The sequence below is a fragment of the Lissotriton vulgaris genome, chromosome 1_2 (assembly GCF_964263255.1).
Source record: "Lissotriton vulgaris chromosome 1_2, aLisVul1.2, whole genome shotgun sequence".
NCBI lineage: Eukaryota > Metazoa > Chordata > Amphibia > Caudata > Salamandridae > Lissotriton > Lissotriton vulgaris.
In genome coordinates this window covers 192119495-192144971 of record NC_141686.1, presented here as the reverse complement: position 1 = coordinate 192144971, position 25477 = coordinate 192119495, and the positions used below count along the sequence as shown (strand labels likewise).

General features: G+C 45.2%; 1 protein-coding gene across 2 annotated transcripts in view; it reads left to right on the top strand.

Annotated features, from left to right (window-relative positions):
- LOC147734889 (alpha-N-acetylgalactosamine-specific lectin-like) overlaps positions 1–25477 on the top strand; it is a 123782-nt gene that overhangs the window by 88936 nt on the left and 9369 nt on the right. For both annotated transcript variants that reach the window (XR_015307609.1, XM_086953667.1), the window contains exon 6: positions 1459–1531. Coding sequence is in view for 1 of the 2 variants with exons in the window: in XM_086953667.1 (XP_086809793.1) it covers positions 1459–1531 (73 nt within the window). In the remaining variant the exon portion in view is untranslated. The remainder of the gene's footprint in view (positions 1–1458; positions 1532–25477) is intronic.

The following is a 25477-nucleotide window of genomic DNA, read 5'->3' as shown; positions in this document are numbered from 1 at the left end:
TTTCAGCTGGCCCTCGGGAGGGAAGCACATGGGGTATTGTTAAGGAGATATGATAAACGCTTTTTTAAGATATCAGGCTATAAAATACTGGAAGATGTCTGGGGGCTATGGTCTTCTGTACAGAAACATCAAAGGATTCCAAGGTACAATCAATATACTCTAATCTGGAATTCAGGACTATTCCCGCATCTAACTAGTGATGGTTCATGGAGACATTGGGAAAAACAGGGAATTACTACATTAGGCCAAGTAATGATAAACGATATATGTAGGCCCCTAGAACTTTTGAGGTCACGCTACTCACTTCAAGGGTGCCAAGAGTTTAAATATATACAGTTGGTTAATACAATTAAATCTAAAAGATCCTGTATAAATATATCTAAAAGATGCGCATTACTAGATTATATGAAGGGGGGTGGCCTTAAAATCAGGGAAATATACAGGTTATTTTTGGAAGCATCTCCTGACGATATGGTTAAGACAGAGACAGCCTGGGCCTCAAAACTAGGGGATCCGGATATTGATCTGGATAAAGCCCTTCTAATGGATAAAAGGTTTTTGCGATCCACAAATTTAAGAGCCCAGGGTTTTAAGACGCTTTTTAACTTATACTACACACCGGCGAAATTATTTGACTGGGGCAAGAGGGTGGATAACAACTGCCCTAGGTGTGGGAACGGGCCAGCCGATGTTGTACATATGTTTTCAAGCTGTGGGAAATTAGATATAATCAAGAAGGAAATCGCAACTTTTTTAAAGGGGCTGCTAGCTGTCAAAATAGACCTATCCCCGACACTTTTAATAATTGGTTGTGACGCTAAACTGGTTTTAACTACAGAGTCTGAGGCGCTTATTTTTATAGCAGTAGCGGTCTTGAGAATTTTAATTGCTGCTGCTTGGAAGGATGCCGAGGCCTCAACTTTTCAAATGTGGATCTGCAGGATGTTAGGGATACACAATATCGAGTCATAACTGTATGCCTTAAAGGGATTTAAATCTAGGGAAATGGGGACACGAGTCTGGGCGCCAGTGGCTACGTGGCGGCTGTCAAGATCCGGGGCCTTATAAATGTCCGCGATGCTCCCCTGACCACCTCTTACTCTTACAATTATTACTCTTTTAATCTCTGTTTTGTATATGTAACATGCTCTTTTTCTGATATTTTAAGCGCCCTCTGCCCTCATTGTTGTATATATATCTATTCATATATATTCATTTCTTATTTTTTGTACATTTCATGTTTTGGTGTATATTAAATTGTCATGAACTTTCAATAAAAAAAAAAAAAAAAAAAAAAAAAAAGAACAAGGGTGAAGACATTAAAAAAACAGTAAATTTGTATAAACAAAAATATATAGCATGCTCAGAATAGTTCCGTAAATGAATGCAAGTATCCATGCAGACCTTTTCATGCCTTTCATTGCAATTTCAATAACATATTATTTTCCTTTTCAATAGGACATGTGACCTGGAATGATTACCGTCTGGCTTATGTATTTCCTTTTGTCTGCAAATATTATCTGAGTAACCGGTAAGGCTTTCCTACTTTCTAAAATTTTCTGGGAAAAAATGCACAATCCTTAATGATTAGGATTTTCATTACATTGAAACATTTTCCATTTCAATAGTAATCCCTTTATTTATCGTGTTTTTATAGCACAGTTCAAATTACACAAATCATCTATTGTGATAATTGTTTCCTTTAGGAATTATTATTTGATATCATGTGAGTTTTAAATGGGTTAGGGTATTCCCTTTGCCATAGAGGTTTGGATTCTGCAATCATTAGGAGCACCGCTGATAAGCTTGTTACATAAGTTTGTGGTGATGGAAATGCAGATCCATCAAATGATGGTGGAGTAGGAAGCCATTTCTAAACAACCATCAGTTTGAGTGAGCCTGCCACAGATATTCATACACTTCATCTTCAAATGCTAGTGACTGATTTTGAGTTACCCCATTACACGCACAACAGAGGTCCTATCAGCCGTATTACAGTGCCTTAGGATATAAGGCACTTCTATTACTGAAGACAGGATATCTGTCATATTTGTGACAAAGTATTCCATCCACCAAACTCCAAGTTTTCGGCTTGACTTAGGCCTCACTTTTACCCCTTTTGTTTGTCCTATTTAGTTTTTTTGATTAGAATTCAAATGCAAAGCACAATTTGGAAAAATACACCTTGCAGTGCAACCAAGGCATAAAGTGATGCAATAAGGATTACTGCTTAAAAATAACTTCATGGCAATATGTCTTACTTAAAAACAAGCACTGACAAGACTTGACAAGGTCAGTAGGTTAGGTTCGTAACTGAAAATACAAGCTAGACATATGGGCGTTGGGATTTTTTTTTCATGTTGCACACTTAGCCCCACTAATTACTGTTTTAATATTCTGCAACCACAAAAGACATGAGATGTAAATAAACAGAAAGTGCACAAAGATCCTGCTCCAAATGTGGCATTCACATGGCCTCTCTTTTTTTTTTGTGTTGACATTTTTTATTGAATTATGCAATAAAGTACATAGTAAATATAAATTTCATAAAACAGTTGAACAGTAAAAAATAGAGACTAATAGTATGATGAAAAATGAAAACGAATACATAATGTAGATAAGGTACTTAAGAAATTATTATATGTAAAACTGTGAAATATGAATAAATGAATAGATACATTATGAAATGTATATGTAGTAATATAGGTAAGGAGAAAAAGATTAACAATGCATGCTCTATAATCTTTTATAATAAATGACAATTTAGAAATGTATGAGTATATCTTATATGTAGAGAAAAGGATGGCTTGATAGATATAACAAAATTAAAAGAAAGACAAGAAGAGAAGGAAAATAAAGCAAAACAGTGCCAGAGTAACAGGGGGTAGAGGGAAGATAAAGGGTGATAGGAATGAAATAGTATAAGAGAAAATATGAGACAGTAAATTAAGTAGGTAAATTATGTACATTAGAAGAGAGGATTGGGTTAAGATCGCCATCCTTTTTGTTGTCCAAAAAGGGGCACCAAATTTGTAGAAAAATGTCAGCTTGGTCCTGAAGAGTGTAAATTGTGTGCTCATGTAAGGCCGTCTGCATCATTGCCACCAACCATTCTTCCTGAGAAGGAGCAGATAGAGATTTCCAATGGGGGAAAATGCTCATTTTGGCTGTGGCCAATGCAGTGTGAAAAAGACGAATCTGTGGCTTAGAGAGTTTTGGAAAACCACGGAAGTCATGTAAAGTAATGGTGGCAGGTGTAAGTGGTAAGATTAATGCCATTGTAGAGTTCAAAATTTTGCCAACAAAGGTCCAAAAGGAATCTGGTGTGTGGACATTCACAAACGATATGTACTATGTCACAACCAGGATAGGAGCACCTCCAGCAATTAGTATGCAATAATAACCCAGCTTGATGTAGTGTAACTGATGACCAGTGCCAATCATGAAGAATTTTAAAGATGCAGAATTTAAGTCGAGCTTCAAAAACACCTTTGTGCAACCCCTCCAGAATGTGATCCCATTGAGCTGTCGTATATAAAAAAGATAAGCGGGATTGCCATTTAGTCCAAAGAGTATGGGAAAGAGGTTGCAGAAAAAGAGGGAGCAAAAAGGTTTTATAAAAACCAGAGGTCACACCCTTAAACTTCTCCAATATTTGCAGGTATGATAATATTGGAGAAACCTGAAGCAACCAAGGTGGGGATCCCAATTGTTTCTGCAGACATTGCTGAAGTTGAATGTATTTAGAGGAATGTTGAATTGGAAGATTAAATTCCTCACAAAGTTGGAGGAACGTTTTAAAATCTCCATTAGGGAGAATTTGATCTGGGGAATAGTTTCCATATCTCAATATTAGAACAAGCTCTTCTTCCCTCTATGGAAATCATGATCTTTAAAATAAATACCAGCAGTAAACATCACTGGAAAGGCGCTTTAGTCTACCGCCCCCCAGGAACTGACACCAGTTTCACCCTGGCCCTCACTGAAATTCTTGCCCCTCATATGAAAGCCAAAGAGCATTTCATCCTACTTGGTGATTTTAATATCCATGTAGACATACCAGAGGACCCTGATGCCAAACTCCTACTGGAGGACCTTGCCCTACTTGGCCTTCACCTACGAAATAGTGGTCCCACCCACAGAGGAGGCCACACCTTAGATCTCATTTTTACTAACGATCCCTCAATTCACTGTCATCCCCCCAAATCAGTACATTGGACCGACCATAGCATGCTGGAGTTTTCCCTCATGCAACTCATCAAACCTTCCGAACCTTCTGCCTCCAGGAGCATTAAACGTAGACCTTGGCACAAGATATCCCCGGAAGCATTTGTAGAAACATGGAAAACTCCAACCTTTTCCGACTCTGATACCCCTGATCTGGCCCTGGCCAAACTTAACGACTCCCTCCTCGATACAATAAACCTCTTAGCTCCTCAAAAACTGGTCAAACTACCAACCACTAATAACAAAAAAGAAATCTGGTACACTGAAGCTCTAAAAACTGAGAAACAAAAGTGTAGAAAGCTTGAGAAACAATGGAGGAAGAACCACTCCAGCGAAAGTAAAGAGCTTTATCAGCAAGCTGCCTCCTCCTACTATAATAACATAAAAAAGGCAAGGAAAACTAGCTTACAGTCCCAAATAGACGAAGCAGACAACTCTACCAGAGAACTTTATAAAATCCTAAGAAGTTTCACCAACCCCACAGCCTGCGAAAGTCCTGACACTTTTTCGCAGGATCTGTGCAACAAAATATCCCTATTTTTTGAGGAAAAAATTGATATCATTTATAAAAAAATACTGGCCAAGCACCCCAACAATACAGAGACGCCTGACGCTCCCTGTCCACAAACCAATACTGAAACTTTCATTAAGATTCCGGAAATTTCTAAGGACGAGATAAAATCCTTACTAAATACCACAAAAACAGGGTCCCCTCTCGACCTTCTTCCCCCCAGAGTGATGAACATGCTCTGCACCGACCTCTGTCCCTCTATCCAGAGAGTTTTGAACCTCTCCTATACAGAAGGCAAACTCCCCCAACAATGGAAAGAGGCAGTGGTGAATCCTATTCGTAAAAATGCCACCTCCCCATGGACAGAACTCTCTAACCTCCGTCCCATCTCCTTGTTGCCCCTCCTGAGTAAACTGGCCGAAAAACATGTTAACATCCACTTGTCCAGGTTCATTGAGGCGACAGGGGGCCTGGACCACTCCCAATCTGGGTTCAGGCCCAACTACAGCACCGAATCTGCTCTCCTCACCGTGACCGATAACATCAAGATGTCACAGGATAGAGGAGGCTCAATGATTCTGGTGCTGTTAGACCTGTCGGCCGCATTTGATACTGTGTCCCATAAGATCCTCACGAGCCGTCTACAGGGAATGGGCATAGGAGGTCAAGCCCTCTCTTGGCTGGAGAGTTTTCTGTCCGGGCGCTCACAATCCGTCAGCCTGGGACCATATCACTCTGCTTCCAGGGTGCTCACGAAGGGGGTGCCACAGGGCTCATGCCTAAGCCCCACATTGTTTAATGTGTACGTGGCCCCCCTCGCTGAGATTGTGAGAAAATATGGATTCACCCCGGTGTCTTACGCTGACGACACCCAGCTTCTCTATCCTTTCCATTCCTTCAACTCCAACGTTAGGGACAACTTTGCAGAAGGAATGAGGGCCATCTCCAATTGGATGGCTGTCAACCGCCTCCAATGCAACGTTGGAAAAACGGAGCTAATGCTTTTTGGTAAAGCATCCTTACTGTGGTCCCCCGACTGGTGGCCCCTTGACTTGGGACCAGTACCCACCCCTAAACTTACAGTAAAAAATCTAGGGGTGAAGCTGGATCGGGACCTTACCATGAGGGAACACGTGAATGCAGTTGCTGGGTCATGCTTTCACACCATCGGCCTGTTAAGAAGAGTCTTCCCCTACCTTTCTGACAGCTACAGAAAGACCCTAGTGCAGACTATGGTGATCAGCAAAATTGATTACTGTAATGGACTCCTTATTCAAGCCAATGAGAGTGCTATTAATCGCCTCCAAGTAGTCCAAAACACTGCAGCAAGACTGGTTCTGAATGCCCCCCCCAGAACTCCCTCTAAACCCCTGCTGCGTGAACTGCATTGGCTGCCAATAAGACAACGCACCAAATTCAAGATCTGTTGCATTGTCCACAAGTGCTTGTTCGGGAAAGGTCCTGACTACCTGCTCCAAAAGCTACATGTCTATAAACCTGACAGAGCCTTACGGTCAAGCAATCAATTGCTACTCAAAACCCCTCTGGTCAAAAAAACCAGACAAGGGGGCAGAGCGTTCTCTTTGGTAGGGCCCAAGCTCTGGAACAATCTTCCAACTGACCTCAGACAAACCCACAATCACTCTTCTTTCAGGAAGAAACTAAAAACCGTATTATTCCTGGAAGATTAAATATTCCCAAACATCAGTGTTCATCCACATTCTCTGTTCTATAGCAACTACTCCATCTTGCGAGCAAAGCGCGGAGATACCTCGCAAGGGGTCGATTCTTGCGCTATACAAGAACATAAAATAAATAAAAATAAATAAATGCAGCTTCTTGCCATAAAGACCAGGATAAAGGACGACCATTGATACAAATAGCTGAGCTATTCCACAGGGGAGCTTTAATATGAATTCGCGGATTTGAACTTAGTATATGATGACCCCTCTGCCAAGATCTATGCATGGCTGATAAAATCTGATTTTTAGGGTCAGTAAAACTGGTACCACTACCATATAAAAGAGATAATCCTGAGTCCTGAAAGGAGATGATGTTCAACTAATACCCATTGTGGAATGTCTTTACATTTGGGCAAAAAATAAGAGAGTTGAGAAATGTGTAAGGCAAGGGAATAATGTTAAATGGATGGAAGACCCATACTTCTATATCACTGGTGGGACTTTAGTTTGGCAGCAGCAAGACACGGTTTATCTGAGCCCCAAATAAAGAGCTTAATCTTGGAATCAATTGATCTAAGGGTAGCTTAAGGAATTTGGAGGGGGAGCATGCCTAAAACATAAATGAATCTTGGTAAAGTAACCATCTTAATAGCTTGAACTCTACCACATAAAGATAGTCCTAGAGCTTTCAACTTATCGAAATCCCTCTGCATTTGAGAAAATAAAGGAGCTAAGTTATCCGTACTCCGTAGCCATATTTTCCAAACCTCTATTGAACAAAATTCCTAGATATTTAAGATACGAAGATTGCCAATGAAAAGTGAATCCATAGATTTAGGATTTCGTTTTGCAGACTGAAATAGGTAACGCTTCACTTTTGTCCCAATTTATTTTATTACCGGAAAAGGAAGAAAAATCATTAATAATTTGAAGAAGGGCTGGAAGAGATAGGAGAAGAGTAGTAAGAGTAAGAAGAATGTCATCTGCATATAAGTAAATTTTGGAATGCCCAATTGGAAGGGGGACACCTGTAACATCATCAGATTACCGAATTGAAGCAGCGAGAGGTTCCATCACTAAGAGAAAAAGAAGAGGTGACAAGGGGCAGCCCTGGCGTGTACCTCTTCGGATTGGAAATGGGGTGGATAAAAACCCCCCACAATTGACTTGAGCTGATGGGCTATCGTACAATAAACATACTTTATTGAAAAATTGGTCGCCCAATCCAAATCTGTGCATTATTGTAAAGATATATTCCCACTCAATGCGGTCGAACGCTTTCTCAGCATCAAGCGAAAGGGCCAAGACGTTTACGGCTTGGCATATGCCTCAGTTTTATCCATTTAGTTTGTCCTATTTCATTTTTTGATTAGATTTCAAAAGCAAAGGACATAGTGGAAAAATACACCTTGCAGTTCAACCAAAACATAAAGTGATGCGATAGGGATTACTACTTAAAAATAACTTTTAAAAAGAAAACCACCCGTTGGCCATGGCAATATGTCTTACTTAAAAACAAAGACTGACAAGACTTGACAAGGTCAGTAGGTTTGGCTCGTAACTGAAAATACAAGCTAGACATAAGGGCTTTGGAATTTTTTTTTCATGTTGCCCACTTAGCCCCACTAATTACTGTTTTAATATTCTGCACCCACAAAAGACATGAGATGTACATAAACAGAAAGCATACAAAGATCCTGCTCCAAATGTGGCATTCACATGTCCTCTCTGTTTTGAAAGGCTCCACTAAGAGTTTCAATAACGGACACTGCTGTACCTTAGGCTGTAGAAGAGGTCTGTAGGGTCAAATATAGGTCTTTGAATTAGAGGGTGCCTATGCAGCACTAAAGGCACACTCTGACCCAGATTCCAGCGCACCAGAAGGTGCTTGTGTTTGAGGGGGGGGGAACCTGCAGCACTTGATAAGCATTGACGATGACCCGCAAGGGATGCCTTTGCAGCACTATGGACACTCTCTGCCACACGTTCTGGTGCACCAGAAGGGGCTTGAGTGTGGCAGGGAGAGGCGCCCATAGTGCTTCAAAAGCCCAGATGGTTTCCTGCAGCACGGGCCTCGCCCAGGCCAATGGCAGGCCCATCCTCTGCCAGTCATCGACCTGAAGAGGCTGGGCTGCGCCAACCCCTTGGTTGGATTCTGGACTCTGGGTTAAGGCAGCTAATTAGCAGTTCGAGTTCCACTAAACTAACATTTGGGGACATTTTGCGACTCCACAAATTATTGCTTGATTGTAGAGAAAAACAACAGCCGCCACAGCCAAACTGTTACCTTCCCCAGCTCGACGGCACATATTGTCTTTGTCGGGGGATGGTCCACTACTGTGCAGAAAGATTCTTAAGCTACTGACTAGGAGCAAGTTGTCAAGGTCTGCTGACCAGTCTAGCCATGTGAGGCCATACTTGTCCTCCGATCTCCCCCAAACACATACCTGCTGATACAGGCGCCTAATGGACTCCCAAGCTCCAGCCCGGCAATGATACATAGGAGGAGGTCCATTGACACTACAGGGAAACCAAGCTTGAAAAACTATGACTTAGTGCTTGGATTCCATCCAAACATGGTTTGATTGATGTGGGGGATTTAGTTTTCTCCCTGAACATTAAATTTGAGGCTATTTTGAATGCTAAGCTGGAACCGGTTATCTCCAGACTGTCATCTATTGAGCTAAACTTGAGATGCGTGGTGGACTCAAAAGATTTGTACATCAAAGAGATAGGAGTGTGTGCCATGTTACCCTTCATGCCACTGACGCAGTTACCAGTAGCACTAGCACTCTTTCTACTTCTGGTCAGGGTGACCTCCCTGCGGCAATCAGAAGGCCTGGTCCCAAGGATCGACTTGAGGTCACTAACGCTGGCATGAGAAAGGACACTACACTTCGGCAGTTCACAGCCATTGGGGGCCGGTGTCTGTTGGACTACAATTTAGTGATGGACCCTAAACATAATATCTCCCATCTGCTTCATCTCCTTATGTGGTCGTTTTAGCTAATGTTCCTGTGTTACCTTTGGGGACTGGTGAGACAACCGCTGAATTGAGAAATAAGATTGCTCAGTGTCTGAGTAACAAGCCTAATTTTTACAAGTACGTCCTGTTTGCCCTGTTAATTATATTTAAACGGTTCAAGGGATTGGGTGGGGCCACGCAAAAGTGTTTTGAGGGGGACTGTGTTGTAGTGAATTTCTGGAGTCCCCAACAAGTGGGTGGGTTGCTGTCCCAGGCTAATAGGGGTCTATCTCAACCAAAATCAATCCATCTTCTGCCACTTTATTATTTCTATAACACTTTGGCTCTTTTGCCGAGGGCCCTGCTGGTTAGATCAAAAGGGGACCAATCTTTGGAGGATGCGATCTCCAACCGTTTCACACTACTCTCCACTTTATCTGAGGTGGATTGACTTCCTGTTCTTGTAGCTGGCTCCAGTAGCCCGCAAAAGGTAGCTGCTTTACTGGTCTGGAGAAATCCCAAGCAGAACCTATGTCCAGTTTGTGCAATGGAATCTATGGTGATAGCTCAACTGAGAGAATGCATACCAGTGGCTAACAAAAATTTTTCTATTGTAGTTGGAGGTGGCTTTAACAAATGTTTTGAACCCTCAGCTTTAATTAGGGATATAGCAAGTGATGAAGACCAGCAAAAGGAAATGACCCAACAACTTGGGCCCTGTATTCCAACTACATCTAAAGTTGCCTTACAAATGCCTTACAAATGATAGAACTCTTATTTTCATGCCAATTGACAGCCTGTAACGGTCGCTCTCCCTTGGATCTAACGAGGTGACCCATATTCAGAAGGGGAACTTCCATGAGTATTATTGATTACTTTATTTTAGATCTCCACTTGTGGTCAGCACATATTAATAGGGATGTTCAGACTAGATATGAAAGTGATCATTTTCCTCTGTTTTGAACCCTTGAGGGCAGCCCAGCTATTGTAGCCTCTTGTTCCGGCTTGCCCGGTGGGGGGTGGGGGGACTGTTTATCATCAACAAGAGGAGGAATATTAGATGAGACATTATTGTTACTAAAGAGGTTTTTCTGGGCCCGATATATTGTTGCCTAATTTCTTTTTTGTATGCACTGGGTGATCCTGATCTCTCTACTCTTGATGTTATGAAATTCCATGACGATTGGTTTGAGATACTGAGGAACACCTGCTTGACCAAAACAACATTGAGACATAATCCCACACATAATGGCAATCATTATGGTATAATAAAGAGTGCAGAGAAGCAAAAACCCTTCTGGTCAAAAGTGTTAAAAGTGTCTCTCAATTCCAAATTCAGGCAGCTAGGGTAGATATAAAGGGCCCCATAAACATGCCAAGACATCTTCGATCTAGGGGGATGCCCTAGATGCTATTCGGAATAAGAACCAGGCAACATTTTGGCATGTGCTCAGTGGTGGCAGAAAACCACTATGATTAGACCTGAATCTAAAATCCTACCTAAGCACTGGGTTGCCCATTTTCAATCCCTCTATAGTACAGACAATACTACTTATGTTGACCTGGATGTGGTTGACCATGTTGTCTGCTGATTTAAATATCCAAGCAGATGACTCTCCCGGGCTACCACAAGAGCTGGCCGAGATATGGCAGGTTATTTGTGAGCTCAAAGCTGGCAAGGCCCCAGTCCTTGACAAGATTCCTGGGGACTTGAATAAATGAGAACAGAAGGTCTGGACACCCTACCTAAATAGAATTTTCAATGCCATTTTGGCTGGTGTGCCAATCCTCGATACGGGGAGAGGAACATAATTAGTCCCCATACATTAGAAGGGTTTGTAATCTTACCCAGCTAACTATTGACCTATAACCCTGATTGGTTGGGACACCCTTGGGGCCGGTGGGGATAAATGCAGTGACGGGTGATATTCAGGGCCCGTCTGCGCCCGTCCGTGCCTGGACCGTGCCCAGTGCCAGTACCCCTGGCCCCCGCAGACTCCAGCCCACCCGCCGGACCTACGACGCCACTGAACTCTACGCACTCAATGCCGGCCGAACCCCGGGTTGCTACCGAGCCACCCCGAGACGCACCCACGGACCCTTCTGCTGCCACACCTGCAAGTTCGCCTGCATCTGGACCTGCACTACTCCAGCCCTGACCAAGACCATGACGCGCAACAGCAGCAGCCACCTCAAGTGCATCCTGCTCAACACCCGCTCCGTCCACAGACACGCCGTCGAGCTCTGGAACCTGCTCGACATCACAACTCCAGACGTCGCCTTCCTGGCGGAAACCTGGATGAATGCCTCCTCAGCGCCCGACATCGCCATCGCCATCCCAGACGGCTACAAGATCATCCGGAGGGACCGCGTCAACCAGACTGGAGGAGGCATTGCCATCGTCCACAGGAACACCATCCGCATCACGACCAACACTGACGACACTCTCGCACCCGCCGAGCACCTCCTCTTCCAGATCCACACCGACCCAAAGACGACCCTCAGAGGCACTCTCTTCTACAGACCCCCGGGACCACGCACACAATTCAGCGAAGACATTGCCAACTTCGTCAGCCCGCACGCCCTCCCCTACACTGACTACATCCTCCTCGGGGACCTCAACTTCCACCTGGAGAACAACAACGACCGCAACACCACCACCCTGCTGGACAACCTCGCAAACCTCGGACTCAAGCAGCTGGTGACCACCCCCACCCACTACGCTGGACACACACTCAACCCCGTCTTCTCATCCAGCAAGGACATCACCTTCAGCCAGGCCACCGGACTCCACTGGACAGACCACAGCTGCGTCCACTTCAGCTTCATAAGGCCCACGATCCACCACCACCAGCAACAGGTTGCACGCAGAAGCTGGAACAAGATCACAGCCGACCAGCTCGCAACTTCCCTGAGCAAGAACCCACCCACCAGCGCAACGAACCCCAGCGAAGCGGCACCAACCTCACGAAGTGGATCAGCGACTGCGCAGACGACCTCGCCCCTCTGAGGACCCCGCCTAGCAGACCCGGCAGCAAGAAAGCCCCATGGTTCACCGACGAACTCAAGAGCTCCAAGACGAACTGCAGAGCCCTCGAGAAAGCCTGGCGCAAAGACCCAACACCGGACAACATGACTGCCCTCAAGCTCGCCACCCGAAAACACCACCAACTGATCCACGCCACCAAGAAAACTGCATTCACGGAACGCTTGGACAACAACGCACACAACAGCAAGGAACTCTTCAACATCGTTAAAGAGCTCTCCAACCCCAACGCCACAAACAACGACATTACCCCTTCGCAAGACCTCTGCAACTCCCTCGCCTCCTACTTCCACAACAAGATTGCGGACATACACAACAGCTTCAGCACTCAACCGACGAACGCCATGACCGAACCAGCACCCCCCACCACCACCCTCCGCGCCTGGACCCTGATCAGCACCGAAGACACCGTCCGCACGATGAACTCTATCCACTCCGGATCTCCGTCCGACCCCTGCCCTCACCACGTCTTCAACAAGTCCGACACTGTCATCGCACCCTACCTGCGGGACATCATCAACACCTCCTTCAACACTGCTACCTTCCCGGAGAGCTGGAAGCACGCCGAACTCAAAGCTCTACTTAAGAAACCATCAGCCGACCCCACCGACCTCAAGAACTACCGCCCCATCTCTCTGCTCCCGTTTCCTGCAAAAGTCACCGAGAAGACCGTTAACAAGCATCCGTCCGCCTTCCTCGAGACGAACGGATCCCTCGACCTCTCGCAGTCTGGCTTCCGGGCCAACCACAGCACCGAGACCGCCCTGATCGCAGTCACCGATGACATCCGAACCCTGCTCAACAATGGAGAAACAGCGGCCCTGATCCTCCTAGACCTCTCTGCGGCCTTCGACACTGTCTGCCACCGTACCCTAGTACAGCGCCTCAGCAACGTCGGAATCCAGGAGAAGGCACTGGAGTGGATCATCTCCTTTCTCGCCGGAAGGACACAGAGAGTCCGCCTCCCCCCGTTCAGATCAGAAGCCACCGAAGTCATCTGCGGCGTTCCTCAAGGCTCCTCGCTCAGCCCTACCCTCTTCAACGTCTACATGAGCCCCCTCGCAGCCATTGCACGCCAGCACAACCTCAACATCATCTCCTACGCCGACGACACCCAGCTGATCCTCTCCCTCACCAACGACCCCGCCACCGCCAGAGCCAACCTACACGAAGGGATGAAAGAGGTAGCCGAATGGATGAAGAACAGCCGCCTGAAACTGAACTCGGACATTCTGGGATCTTCACCCTCCGCCTGGGACGACTCCTGGTGGCCCCCCGCCCTAGGCAGCGCACCCAAACCGACAGACCACGCACGCAACCTGGGCATCATCCTGGACTCCTCCCTCTCCATGACCAGACAAGTCAACGCAGTCTCCTCGACGTGCTTCAACATCCTGCGCATGCTACGAAAGATCTTCCGGTGGATCCCCACCGAGACCAGGAAGACGGTCACCCAGGCCCTCATCACCAGCCGCCTGGACTACGGCAACTCCCTCTACGCCGGAACCACCGCCAAACTCCAGAAGAGGCTCCAGCGGATCCAGAACGCCTCAGCACGACTCATCCTGGACATCCCCTGTCGCAACCACATCTCCGGACACCTGAGAGACCTGCACTGGCTCCCGGTCAACAAGAGAATCACCTTCCGTCTCCTCGCCCACGCACACAAAGCCCTACACAACCAAGGCCCAGGATACCTCAACAGCCGCCTCAACTTCTACGCTCCCAAACGCCAGCTTCGATCGACCGGCCATGCCCTCGCCGCCGTCCCCCGCATCCGAAGAGCCACCACAGGGGGAAGGTCCTTCTCCTACCTCGCCGCCAAGACTTGGAACTTCCTCCCGACCCACCTCCGCCTGACCCAGGACCACCTCGCCTTCAGGAAGCAGCTCAAGACCTGGCTGTTCGAGCAGTAGCGGACCCCCCTCCCCTAGCGCCTTGAGACCCTCCGGGTGAGTAGTGCGCTTTATAAATGCCTTGATTGATTGATTGATTGATTCAAGAATAAGGTGATACATTGGCCAGGATTAAGGCTTGCTTGATCAATTGTAGATCTCTGCCGAAGCATGCAGAGGACATATGGCTCCTGCTAGCAAATAAGGAGTGGGACACTGTTTTCTTAACTGAAACATGGCTGAACTCCGATTCAGTGGCCCCAATAGCACTAGCCAGCCCCAGTGGCTTTAAGTTGTGCCATGCTAATAGGGAGAGTGGAAAAAGAGGGGGGAGTAGCCATTATTTTTAAAGACTCCTGGATTTTCGCAGCCTCAAGTCCTCTGAACCTGGAGGTGATAGAGGGTCTGAACTTCTGCTTGCAAATTGATTTGTCCACCTCCTTCTCTGGCATCCTGATATATAGGCCACCGGACTGCGCACCCAACATCACACATGAGCTATGCAATTACATTACTCAGAAATCAATAATGTATGCAAATTCCACCGCTCTAGGGGATTTTAATCTACACGTCAATTATGCTACCTGCACCCAAGCAGCTTAGCTTGTGCTGTCCCTAGGGGGACCTAACCTCACACAACATGTTACATACCCTACACATAAAGCTCGCCATACTCTGGATCTCATATTCTCCAACATAGCTTCTCTGAGCACAGCAACCCTGATCAAACTGATTTGGTCAAACCACTGTCTGATTCCATTCTGTTTTAGGTTTGATAGACTCGGTCAAAGAAGATGTAACCAAACCTATATTAAACGTTGCTGGAAAAACCTGACAATGGAGGTGTTGGACTCCATCTTACAGGCCAGCCAACCCCTACTTTCAGCCGACCCTAATAAAGATGCAGTGGCTTTAAATCATTGGATCTCGACAGCTGTTAATTCTGGGGCCCCAGCCAGGTCTGCCAGATCAGCAAGGCTTTACCCCTCTACCCTGTGTTTTTCTGAGGCACTTAGCTCTGCTAAGAGCAATTGCAAAAGACTGGAACAACATTGGAGAGCAGGTTACAGCGAGACGGCCATGGTCTCCTATAGAACGTCTCTGAAAGAATTCCACAGCTTGATAAGGGTAGCTAGGAGGGAGTACCTGACCGACTGCATCTATAAAGAAGACAATGCTACTAAGGAGTGTGTAAAGTCGTCCACTCCTTCCTTAATCCTCAAATCCAGTGTCATGGAGGCCTTGGTGGAGCCTTCTTTTGCTCTGTGGGAAACTATCTCCACCTTCTTTGACACTAAAATTCGGGAAGTATATAAATCATTCTCTGTCTCGGTGGAGACGGAGAAATAAGACAAGAGGGAAGCACCCAATACTGAACCGTCCCTTACAGAGTTTACTACTATTTCACAACAGGATACCTTGGCTGAAATTTTGAAAAGTAAATCAGAGCCACCTGATGGTCCTTGTCCCCTTATATTATGGAAGGTGATGGCTCATTCCCTGTCGCACACTCTGACGTGCATCTGGAATGCCTCCCTGACATCCGGCATCTTTCCAGACATCTGGAAACATGCCACTCTCCTCCCACTGAGGAAAAAAACAAGTGGGGATCCAGGAGATCTGACCAATTTTAGGCCCATCTCTTTTCTACTAGCTCCGGCAAAGATGCTGGAAAAACTGGTGCAGCGGCAGCTGACCAGTTTTATTGAAAGGGAGGGTATCCTAAATGGCACCCAATATGGTTTTAGGGCAGGTTTTAGTACAGAGACAGCTCTCGTGGAGGTGCTAAGTTGGTTTGACAGGCGGCTGATTCAGGGGCATTCACGATGTTGGTACTCCTGGATCTGTCGGCAGCATTTGACACTGTCGACCATACGCTGCTGTCTGGGAGACTGCAAGAACTGGGCATTGGTGGCACGGTTATGGCCTGGCTGAAATCCTATTTGGGTAATCGCACACAGAAGGTTGCTCTCCAACCATTTCTGTCTAAACCAAAACAGCTCAGGTGCGGAGTCCCCAGGGGTCAGCTTTGAGCCCCCTACTGTTCAATCTGTACTTGGCCCCTTTGTTCTCCATGATAGCCAACTGGGGGATCAAAGTGATCTCCTATGCGGATGACACCCAGTTGGTCTTCACATTTAAAGAACAGACCGAGGCCGCTTTTGAGAGTTTCAGGGGATGCTTAAGAGATATTGCTCTGTGGATTAACTCAAGCTCAATGCGGGAAAGACAGAGGTGCTGTTTTTCGGGAAAGAGCCATCCCCTGCTCCCGTCTTCTGTTGGCCTACAGAATGGGCCCTCCCTCCTCCCCTTCAGATTGTATAAAAAATCTAGGAGGTAATTGGGAGGCTGACCTCCCATTCACGGCACAGATACATCAGGTGACAGCTACTTGCTTTTGCAAACTGAGGAATTTGAAGAAATTCCTGCACCTGCTGCCAGGAGGAGTGCTGGAAAAGCATAGTACATGCCCTAGTGACATCTAGGCTGGACTATGCAAATGGACTTTATCTGGGACAACCAAAATATTTGATCAAGCGCCTGCAGATGGTGCAAAATGCAGCTTCAAGGCTGATCAGGCGAGTACCTTTTTGTGAACATGTCGCTCCGCATCTAAAAGCACTTCACTGGCTCCCATTAGCCAAGAGAATTAAATTTAAGGCCCTGACACTGGCATTCCGAGCCATGCATGGAAAATGCCCTAACTATCTAAAACAAAGTTTACATGGATATAAGCAGTCTAGATCCTTGAGGTCCAATTCACAAATTTCACCCTGTATTCCCCGTTTCAAGAAGTCGCTCTTAGGGGGAAGATCTTTTATGCTTGGAGCAGCAAAACTGTGGAATTCTCTGCCCAGTAACTTCCACACCATAGAAACGGAGACCCTTTTCAGGAAAATGGTTAAAACCTGGCTCTTTGCGGCGGACTAGGGCCCAGAGACCTGTTTTTTTGTCCTTCTTCTGCTGCACTACTGGCCTCTTCAGCGCCGGGACACCTCTGTTTGAGGTGGCTGTTGCGCTTTGTAAGTATCCGTATTATTATTATTGACATTGCCCAGAAGATGTTTAGTAAACAGGTTTTGATCCACATTAATTCCTGGATAGAAGACAATAACATACTGTCCCAATTCCTAGCAGGGTTTCGGCAAAAAACTAGTACTGTTGACCAAGTTTTTAGATTTCAGATGTTGAGATGGAAAACAGCAGTCTTAATTAAACAGTAAGTCTCTATGCAGCATTTGTGGACCTTAAGGCTGCAGTTGATAAAGTTCCCAGAGAGTCTGGGCAGTCTTGAGGGATCTGGGTATTTCACCTGCATTATTGGAAATTATTGTACGACTTCACACTGAGAATTTCTTGCAAGTAAGACGGGACCCTAAAAGTGAAACAACAGACCACATGTTGGTTGATTAGTGTTAAGAGAGAAATATGTGCTTGCCCCAATTCATTTTCTACTATTTATAAACATGTGTGTTGAATATTTAATGGGCTGTGAAAATGATACTCCGGTATTGGGTGGTACCAAAATTCCAGCCCTGTTTTTTTGCTAACGATACCCTCTTGGTGTCAAAAAACGCCAAAGGGTCTTGAAACTATGCTCAATAGATTCAGCTTATTTTGCACTATCTACAGGGTTAGCTACAAATGGCAATAAAATAAAATTCATAGCAATCCATGCCCAATTTTGTGGAACATTATAAAGCAATGGGGTAGCCCAGTTATGTGCAGAACCTGGGGATTCGTACATTAAGTGAACAGTAGTTCTGCCACCAAGTGGGCAGTACCTGGATATTCATTGTAGGACATTCAGTGCCAAAGAGAATTCTCAGGATATAATTAGCTCACTGTTCCACAAGGGAGTTTTGTATGGAGGCAGTCGTCCCCAACAAACATTGCCCTAATAGTGGAGTTTTGATGAAAATTTGAAGGCCCCGAGTGCTAGACGCTGGAGAGTTGAAGGCACGTTCGTGCCACTGATTACTAAAACCAGCTGATAAGGAGAGCTACTTTTGATTCAGGTCAACTACCCTTTTTTGTGCAAGCTGCCGTGCTGTCAATACCTTTTATCTGAAAGCAGGTGGAATCTTAATGAAGGCCACACAGACTCTATACATAGTCCTGAAGAAGACCCCCACAGATGATTACATAATCGCACTATTGCCCAGGGGTCGAAACGTCGACGTATACTATCAAGTGTTAGTGTTCACCCAGAACAATCAAGAATAACTAGACTAATTGCTAGTTGGGTTGAGATATATTTTCATATACCTCACACTGTGTCTATGTGTTTGTCTTGAATATATGTTCATTTGTTATGTATATAATGTGTTGTGTCATGTAAATATATTTCTTTGTTTTCACTGCACGTCATTTATTTGATAACAATTGTAGTTATATAGTGTACATCTGTGTGTGCATATATATGTGTTGTTCTCATTTTTGAGTACACAATGTTCACGAAATTGCTATAAAATCATACACTTATTCAGAAATACATGAGTTTCTTTTGTTTTAGACTTGGTTTGAACTTCGGTCATTAAATGATAGTCTCATCTGAGTAGAGGGACCAATTGTAAAAACAATTTTGTGGAAAGGTAAGTTTGGGGGAAGCAGACCTGCAGAGGGTTGCAGATTTCGACTACCTGGGTATTCGATTGTCCAGTACCAGGTCATGTAATAGTCAGGTTATTAAGAGTGAGTTTCTCCATAACCATACAACAGCAGCCATGCTGACCTTCGCAATTTTTTTTTACTTTTCATCCAATGTCTCCACTACTGGAAATTTAGAGAGCTCAAGCCGTGGCTGCAGCTCTCTACTGTTCTAAATTATGGGGCCACAGTAACATACATCTCTGGAGGTAGATGAAAACAAGTTTCTGAGGGTAGCATTAAAACTCCCTCAAAGCACACCCCTGGTCTTTTTTCAATTTAATTTGGACATCCAACCGATTACTACAGTGGTGAGATTGAAACCTATTTTATACTGGCTAAGACTATGGTTGATTCCCGAGTTGGAACATATTAGGAATGGACTGAAGGATATTATTAGTATGCCCAGGAGTGTTGCTACACTGGCACAGATAAGGGTTAAAGTATGTCAAACAGACCCTTTATATATTGTGATTTCCTGATTGTTGACAATGTCCTGAGATCATTAACACCTCCATTGCAAAAAGGTAAAAAAATGCTTTCTGGGATCATGAATGGAAAATATTCCAATCAACTAGCCACAGTAGCACAGCTGAGCATCTGTTAAAAAAGTATGAGCCGAAGCTTGAAACTTTTCTTGACGCAATTGAGCACTGCACATAAGATTTAGGCTGGGAACCTTGCCACTCGCATCCTTCACCAGTAAGTGGAAGCCTTGCCCATAGGGCAGTGCACTGTATCTGGCATGCAGGGTAGTTGATGAACAGACGAACATTTACTCTTTTTTTGCCCAAAATATGAAATACAACAGAGGAGCTGGATTGTGCCTTTTTGTAGATATCTAGGAATACAAACTGGCTATGTGAATCAGCTGCTCAGACACTGGGCATGCACAGTTTTTTCCATTGCTAACTTTTGTGAATCAATCTGGCTTATCTGTGCCAGGACTGCAAAGCAAGCAGTAGCTGTAACTATCAAGCACATAAATTAACCTTCAATTATGACTAATGCAAATGACTAATTTGCTAAGTTGGGTAGCTTGTCTACTAGTTTCATCTACTTCTACGCCACCGACTGGTTTCATGGGTTGAGAGTAATCCGTTTTATTTAGTCCGCCAGGAAGTCGGTCAAGGGGGACACTCCTAATTTATGTGACTGGGCTAAACCTTGGATTGGGAGCAGTAACTTTTATAGCAATGTTCAAATTTAAACAAATCTTGAGATGTTAGAGCTCTTGAGAGCTTGTACAGCAAAGCTTTGGAACTGGCCAGCAACAAAATGTAGACCTTCAAAATATCTCCATTCAAAAAAATTGTGACCAAAATATCGATGTCATAAATATTGTCATCCTATACTTAGAATGGTAAGTATAAAAATATTGAAAAAATAATATTGATGTTATTAATATTGTTGTATTAAATATCTTGTTTTCAATATATATCAAATTAAATATATTAAATAGTAACATTACTATAAAAAAGATTTAATATACATGTTAACAATTATAACAAATAAACGTTAATTAAAAAAGTTAACACACATATAATACGTAATATATATATTTACATATATCTTCTTGAATATCCATTTAATTAAAATCGCAGTATTAAACATCATATTTTAACTAGATAGGAAATAGAATTATAAATATATTAAACAGTAAAATTCATTAAAAAAAATAAGCTTAATCTAAAAAAAGTTAAACACACATATGAAATAATCAATATATATTTACAAATATCTACTTAAAACACAACTATTAAACTAATACTTTTAATTTATATTATAATTTCAAATTTTTTAAATAATATAAAAATATAACAAATGCATATATAAGTATATGTATATATACCAATAACATTTAGGGGCTGATTACGATGTCGGTGGGTCCATCGGTGTCGGACCCTCCGACATCTGCCCCTGCGGTCCACCTGTGTTGTAGCAGGCTCAAGGAGCCCATCGGTGCCTCAGAAAGACACCATAATCCCCTAGTGGCGGCGGCTCCATTGTCTGGATTATGATGTCATTTTCCGACAGCTTTTTCATGTTGGCCTTTCCGACATGGAAAGCCTGTGGGGCTATGATGGCTGCTACACGGTGCAGGGATGTTTACAAACATTAATTTCACTATGGCAGCTTGTGCTGCGGGCCTTTCGAGACTGATATGGTGTCGGACAGATGCTAGTCCTCCCTACATCGTAATCAGAGCCAAAATCTTTAAAAAACAAAACATTTTACCTAAATAAAAAAAGTAAAAAACTTAGAATTCTTACAACTTTGTAAAAATTATTTTACACATTAAAAAACATTAATAATGAAAAATATAATTTTAAATAACAAAAACATAAGATAAATTATAACAATATAAAATATATTATAAAATGTAATACATATACTATTCCCACTACAATTTATACAAAACTGCGCAAACTATTATAGTAAATATGTTACAATTTTACTAGTCCTACTTCACAAAACGCAAAAATAATAAAAGTGGGTACAATGTAAAACATCTCTTTCCAGTAATTACAACAGTAGTGAAAGTGTTTGATCGTGAATAGCTAATATTAGTATACTCAATCCAGCCAATATAACAGTAGGGAAAGTATTGGATTGCCGATGGGTAAAATTTACTATTCCCACTTCAATAAGTGCAACAGTAGGGAAAGTGTTGGATTGTGGAGGGGTAAAATGTACTATTCCCTCTCCAGTCAGTCCAACAGTAGGTAAACATATATCAAATCCATCAACAATTTGTTTTTAAAGGTTTTTATTAGTTTTCAAAGGTAAATGCAAACATTACACCATATGCGCAGCCTCATGGGCAAAACAGAGACACAGGAGGAGGGCAATATACATTACAAATACAGCCATTAACAACCTGAGGCCTTCCCAGAGCCGCTGCCAGAATATGTTCCTATCCAGAACAGGCCCCCTTCTGGTCCTTTTCTCCCTCTCCTTTTAGTCAAATCAGCATATGGCTCGGCTCAGCTCCGCACTTGTCATGGTCCAAGAACAAGGTCTAATAGATGGCTCCAAACATCCCTCCCTCTCCCCCAATTCACAAACACCCCAACCAGTTCCCTCCCACCCCATCCACCCCCTCAGGCATTCTATTGGCCCATTAAAATATTCAATCTGTTTCCTAACACACTTGCATCCTACATCCGGGGTCCTGCCGCACAGCGCTAAACCTAAGGAGGTCCAATAGCCCTGAGGGAAATCATTCTCCAGCCCTCTCCAATTCCGTCTCCTACTAATCCCTTCAAGCATCAATCACTTCCATCAGCTAGTTTGTCCTCCCTTCCACCTGGCACTCCCCCGTCATCTGCAACTGGGTGTTTGATCAGTTCCACTAGCGCCACCCACACCTGTGCCATTTCTAGTGATTTCTCGCTCTCATTGCGCCTAGCTAGGCATAACCTGCAGTTCCCCTCGCTCTCTGCCCACTTCTCAAGTTCCCTGTGCAAGCGCATTAGGATCGGCCCCCTCTGAGCCTTCCAATGGGTGGTAAGTTCTTGGTTTGCAAGGATCAGCCCCAGATCAGTAAACTTGCTGGTAATTTTAGTCTTAGTATGTGGGGAAACCAGTGCAACAAGCAAGCCCCTGGTGTCATGGCTATCTCCCTGTCCGTCATGGTTGCCAGGGTAGTCAACATCCCTCGCCAGTAGTCCTCTTAAGTGCGGGCAGTTCCAGAACATAGGAAGAAACTCCGCCACCTCCAACATACAGTGGGACCACGCAGACGTTGCCCCAAAATAGTCATTCATCTTGCCGGGCGTTAAGTACGCCCTTTGCAAGACGTAGAATTGGATCAGCTGGAAGTGCGCATTGTAGGAGCGCTTCCATGCACTCTCATCAACCTCCCCCCAGGATTTCTCCTCAATGGACACTCCCAAGTCCGCCTCCCATTTAAGTCGCAATGCTGTCAGGGGTTGGCGCAAATCTTGTGTAATCCGCCAGTAGAGACAAGTCACTGCTTTAATTGTCCCCACGGCCATTACTATGTATTGGCAAGCAAGAGATGTACTAGGCTCCTCCATACCCCGCCACCAGTGCTTCCTGATCGCTGCTGTAAGGGCCGCATGAAATAGAAAGTTTCCTCTCAGGGGATCATGGCGTTCCATGCGATCATTAAAAAGGAGGAGGTTACCATCCTCGTAAAGGTCGCCGAGAGTGAGGATCCCTGCCTCCTCCCAGGACCGCAGCTTGCTCCAGTCGCCCCATGGGGCAGCACTTCACACATCTCCAACGAGATCTCGGGCGTGTATGGGACCCGGACACGTGACCTCCTCGCCAGCCATGTCCAGCACCGTCACACTGCCCTCAAATCTGGTGGCACTGCCCCATCTCTCAGCAGAACCCGCAGCAGAAAGCATGACAATAGTCGCCAACTCGGATCCGACCCATTCAAATCCTCCAGCTGCCTGATGTGACCCACCACCCATTTCGTAAACCACTGGAGCTGCGCAGCATGGTAATAGGCCTCGAGGTCTGGCAAAGCAAACCCCCCTCCATTCTGGGCCGCTGCATAGTTACCAGGGGAACCCTCTTTCTCCCTGTCCCCCATAAGAACCCTGTAATCATGGTGTTGAGCTGCGCTTTATTCTATATCCATACAGGGAGTGTCCCGAAGTAATAGAGGAACCTCAGCAGAGTACTCATCTTCACTAGGGCAACCCTGCCCGCTACTGATAGGGGAAGAGTTCCCCAGAAATCAAAACAGGTCTTGGCACAGCGCATCACTCGTCCCACGTTACCTTCATGGTAAATCCAGGCTCCCAGATAAGGCAAACAGCAGGTTTCCCACGGGACCCCCTGCACTTTGCAGGTCTGACCTGCCTGGGCTAACGGGGAACAAGCATGACTTGGCCCAGTTCACACGGAGCCCCGCCACTCTTCCCAATGTCTCCAGTAGGACTTGTGCTCCCCGTAGTGCCCCCACTGAGTCGGCCAGGAACATAAGCAGGTTGTCAGCGTACAACGCTATGTGCTGGACCTGCCCGTCGCCCAACAGTCCGGAATAATATCTCCCAGTCCTAGCGTGGGTAGCCATGGGCTCCATCGCCAGGTCAAACAGTAGAGGGGAAAGGGGGCACCCCTGCCTCGTCCCTTTGGCCACCTCACAGGCAGACAAGATCAGGCCCCCGTTCTGACCCTGTCAGTGGAAGCGCTGTACAACAGTGCAGTCCTTGGACAAAGGTATCCCCCAGGCCACATTCCCGCAAAACAATAAAAAGTTAGGACCACTCCAGGCTATCGAAGGCCTTTTCGATGTTGACTGCAAAAATGCAGGCCTCTTCCTTATCGTAAGTGTTGGACCCCAAGGTGTGCATGAGTCTGCGTATATTCATCACTGTGTTTCTGGTTGGAATAAAACCAGCTTGGTCCCTGTGTACCAGGTTGTCATATGAGGCATCAAGCGACTAGCTAGCACCCGACTTAGGATCTTGTACTCCAGGTGAAGCATTGCTAGGGGCCTGTATGAGGAGCGGTCCCAAGCGGGTTTGCCTGGTTTAAGGAGGGGGATGATTATTGCTTCGCGTGTGGAGGCAGGGAGTACACCCTCATTTCCACCAGGCAGGGAACCAGGACCTCCACGTATGTCGCATAAAACTCCACTGGCAACCCATCGGTGCCCGGTGTTTTGTTCCTGGCCATGTGTTTTATTGCACTGTGCACTTCACTCGCCTCAATATCCCTACCAAGTGCTTCAGCCTTTTCCTCGTCAAGTTTAGGGAGGTCTGCGCCCGGCAAATATTCCTCATCTCCAGGGAGCCCAGGACCCAGCCTACTTCTATAAAGCTCAATTGCAAAAATTGCTCATTGATGGCTCGTTGAGTATAAAAAACGACATTCCCCTGCCCTCTCAGCTCTAGGATTGCCATCCCTCTACGCGCTGGGTTGGCTAACCATGCAAGTAGCGCTCCAGATTTGTCAGGCTCTGCATGCACCTTATCAGTGTAGGCCTCGAAACAGCGCAGCCTCTCTAATTCGAACTGACAGCTCCTCTTGGGCTTCAAGCAGCTCAGCATGCTTGTCATGCTTGTCCAGCCTTTCCTGGAGCGCTTGCTCCGAATCACGTAGCTTCTGTTCCGCTCTTTTGAAATCTTGAAACACCACTTCCCCTATTCAACGCCGCATCACACTCAACAAGCAGGGTAGATGCTGTGTTAGCGTTAAACCTAAAATACTCGCCTATGGCCGATCCCAGAACATACTGGAACACAGTGTCTTCCAGTGTGTCTGGTCGAAGATGCAACATGGGAATGGCAGGACAATCTCACAACTAGTGCAACGTCACCAGTAGCGGATTATGGTCGGATATTGTTCTAGCTAAGTATTCACTATGCACAATCTGTGCACATCCGGAGAACAAAGGACAGAGTCTAATCAAACATGTAGGCCATGTAACAACGAGAAATTGGAGTAATCCCTGTCAGTGAGGTGATGAGCCCTCCATGTGTCAGTCAGCCCCCACTGTTGTTGCCAGGCCAGCCG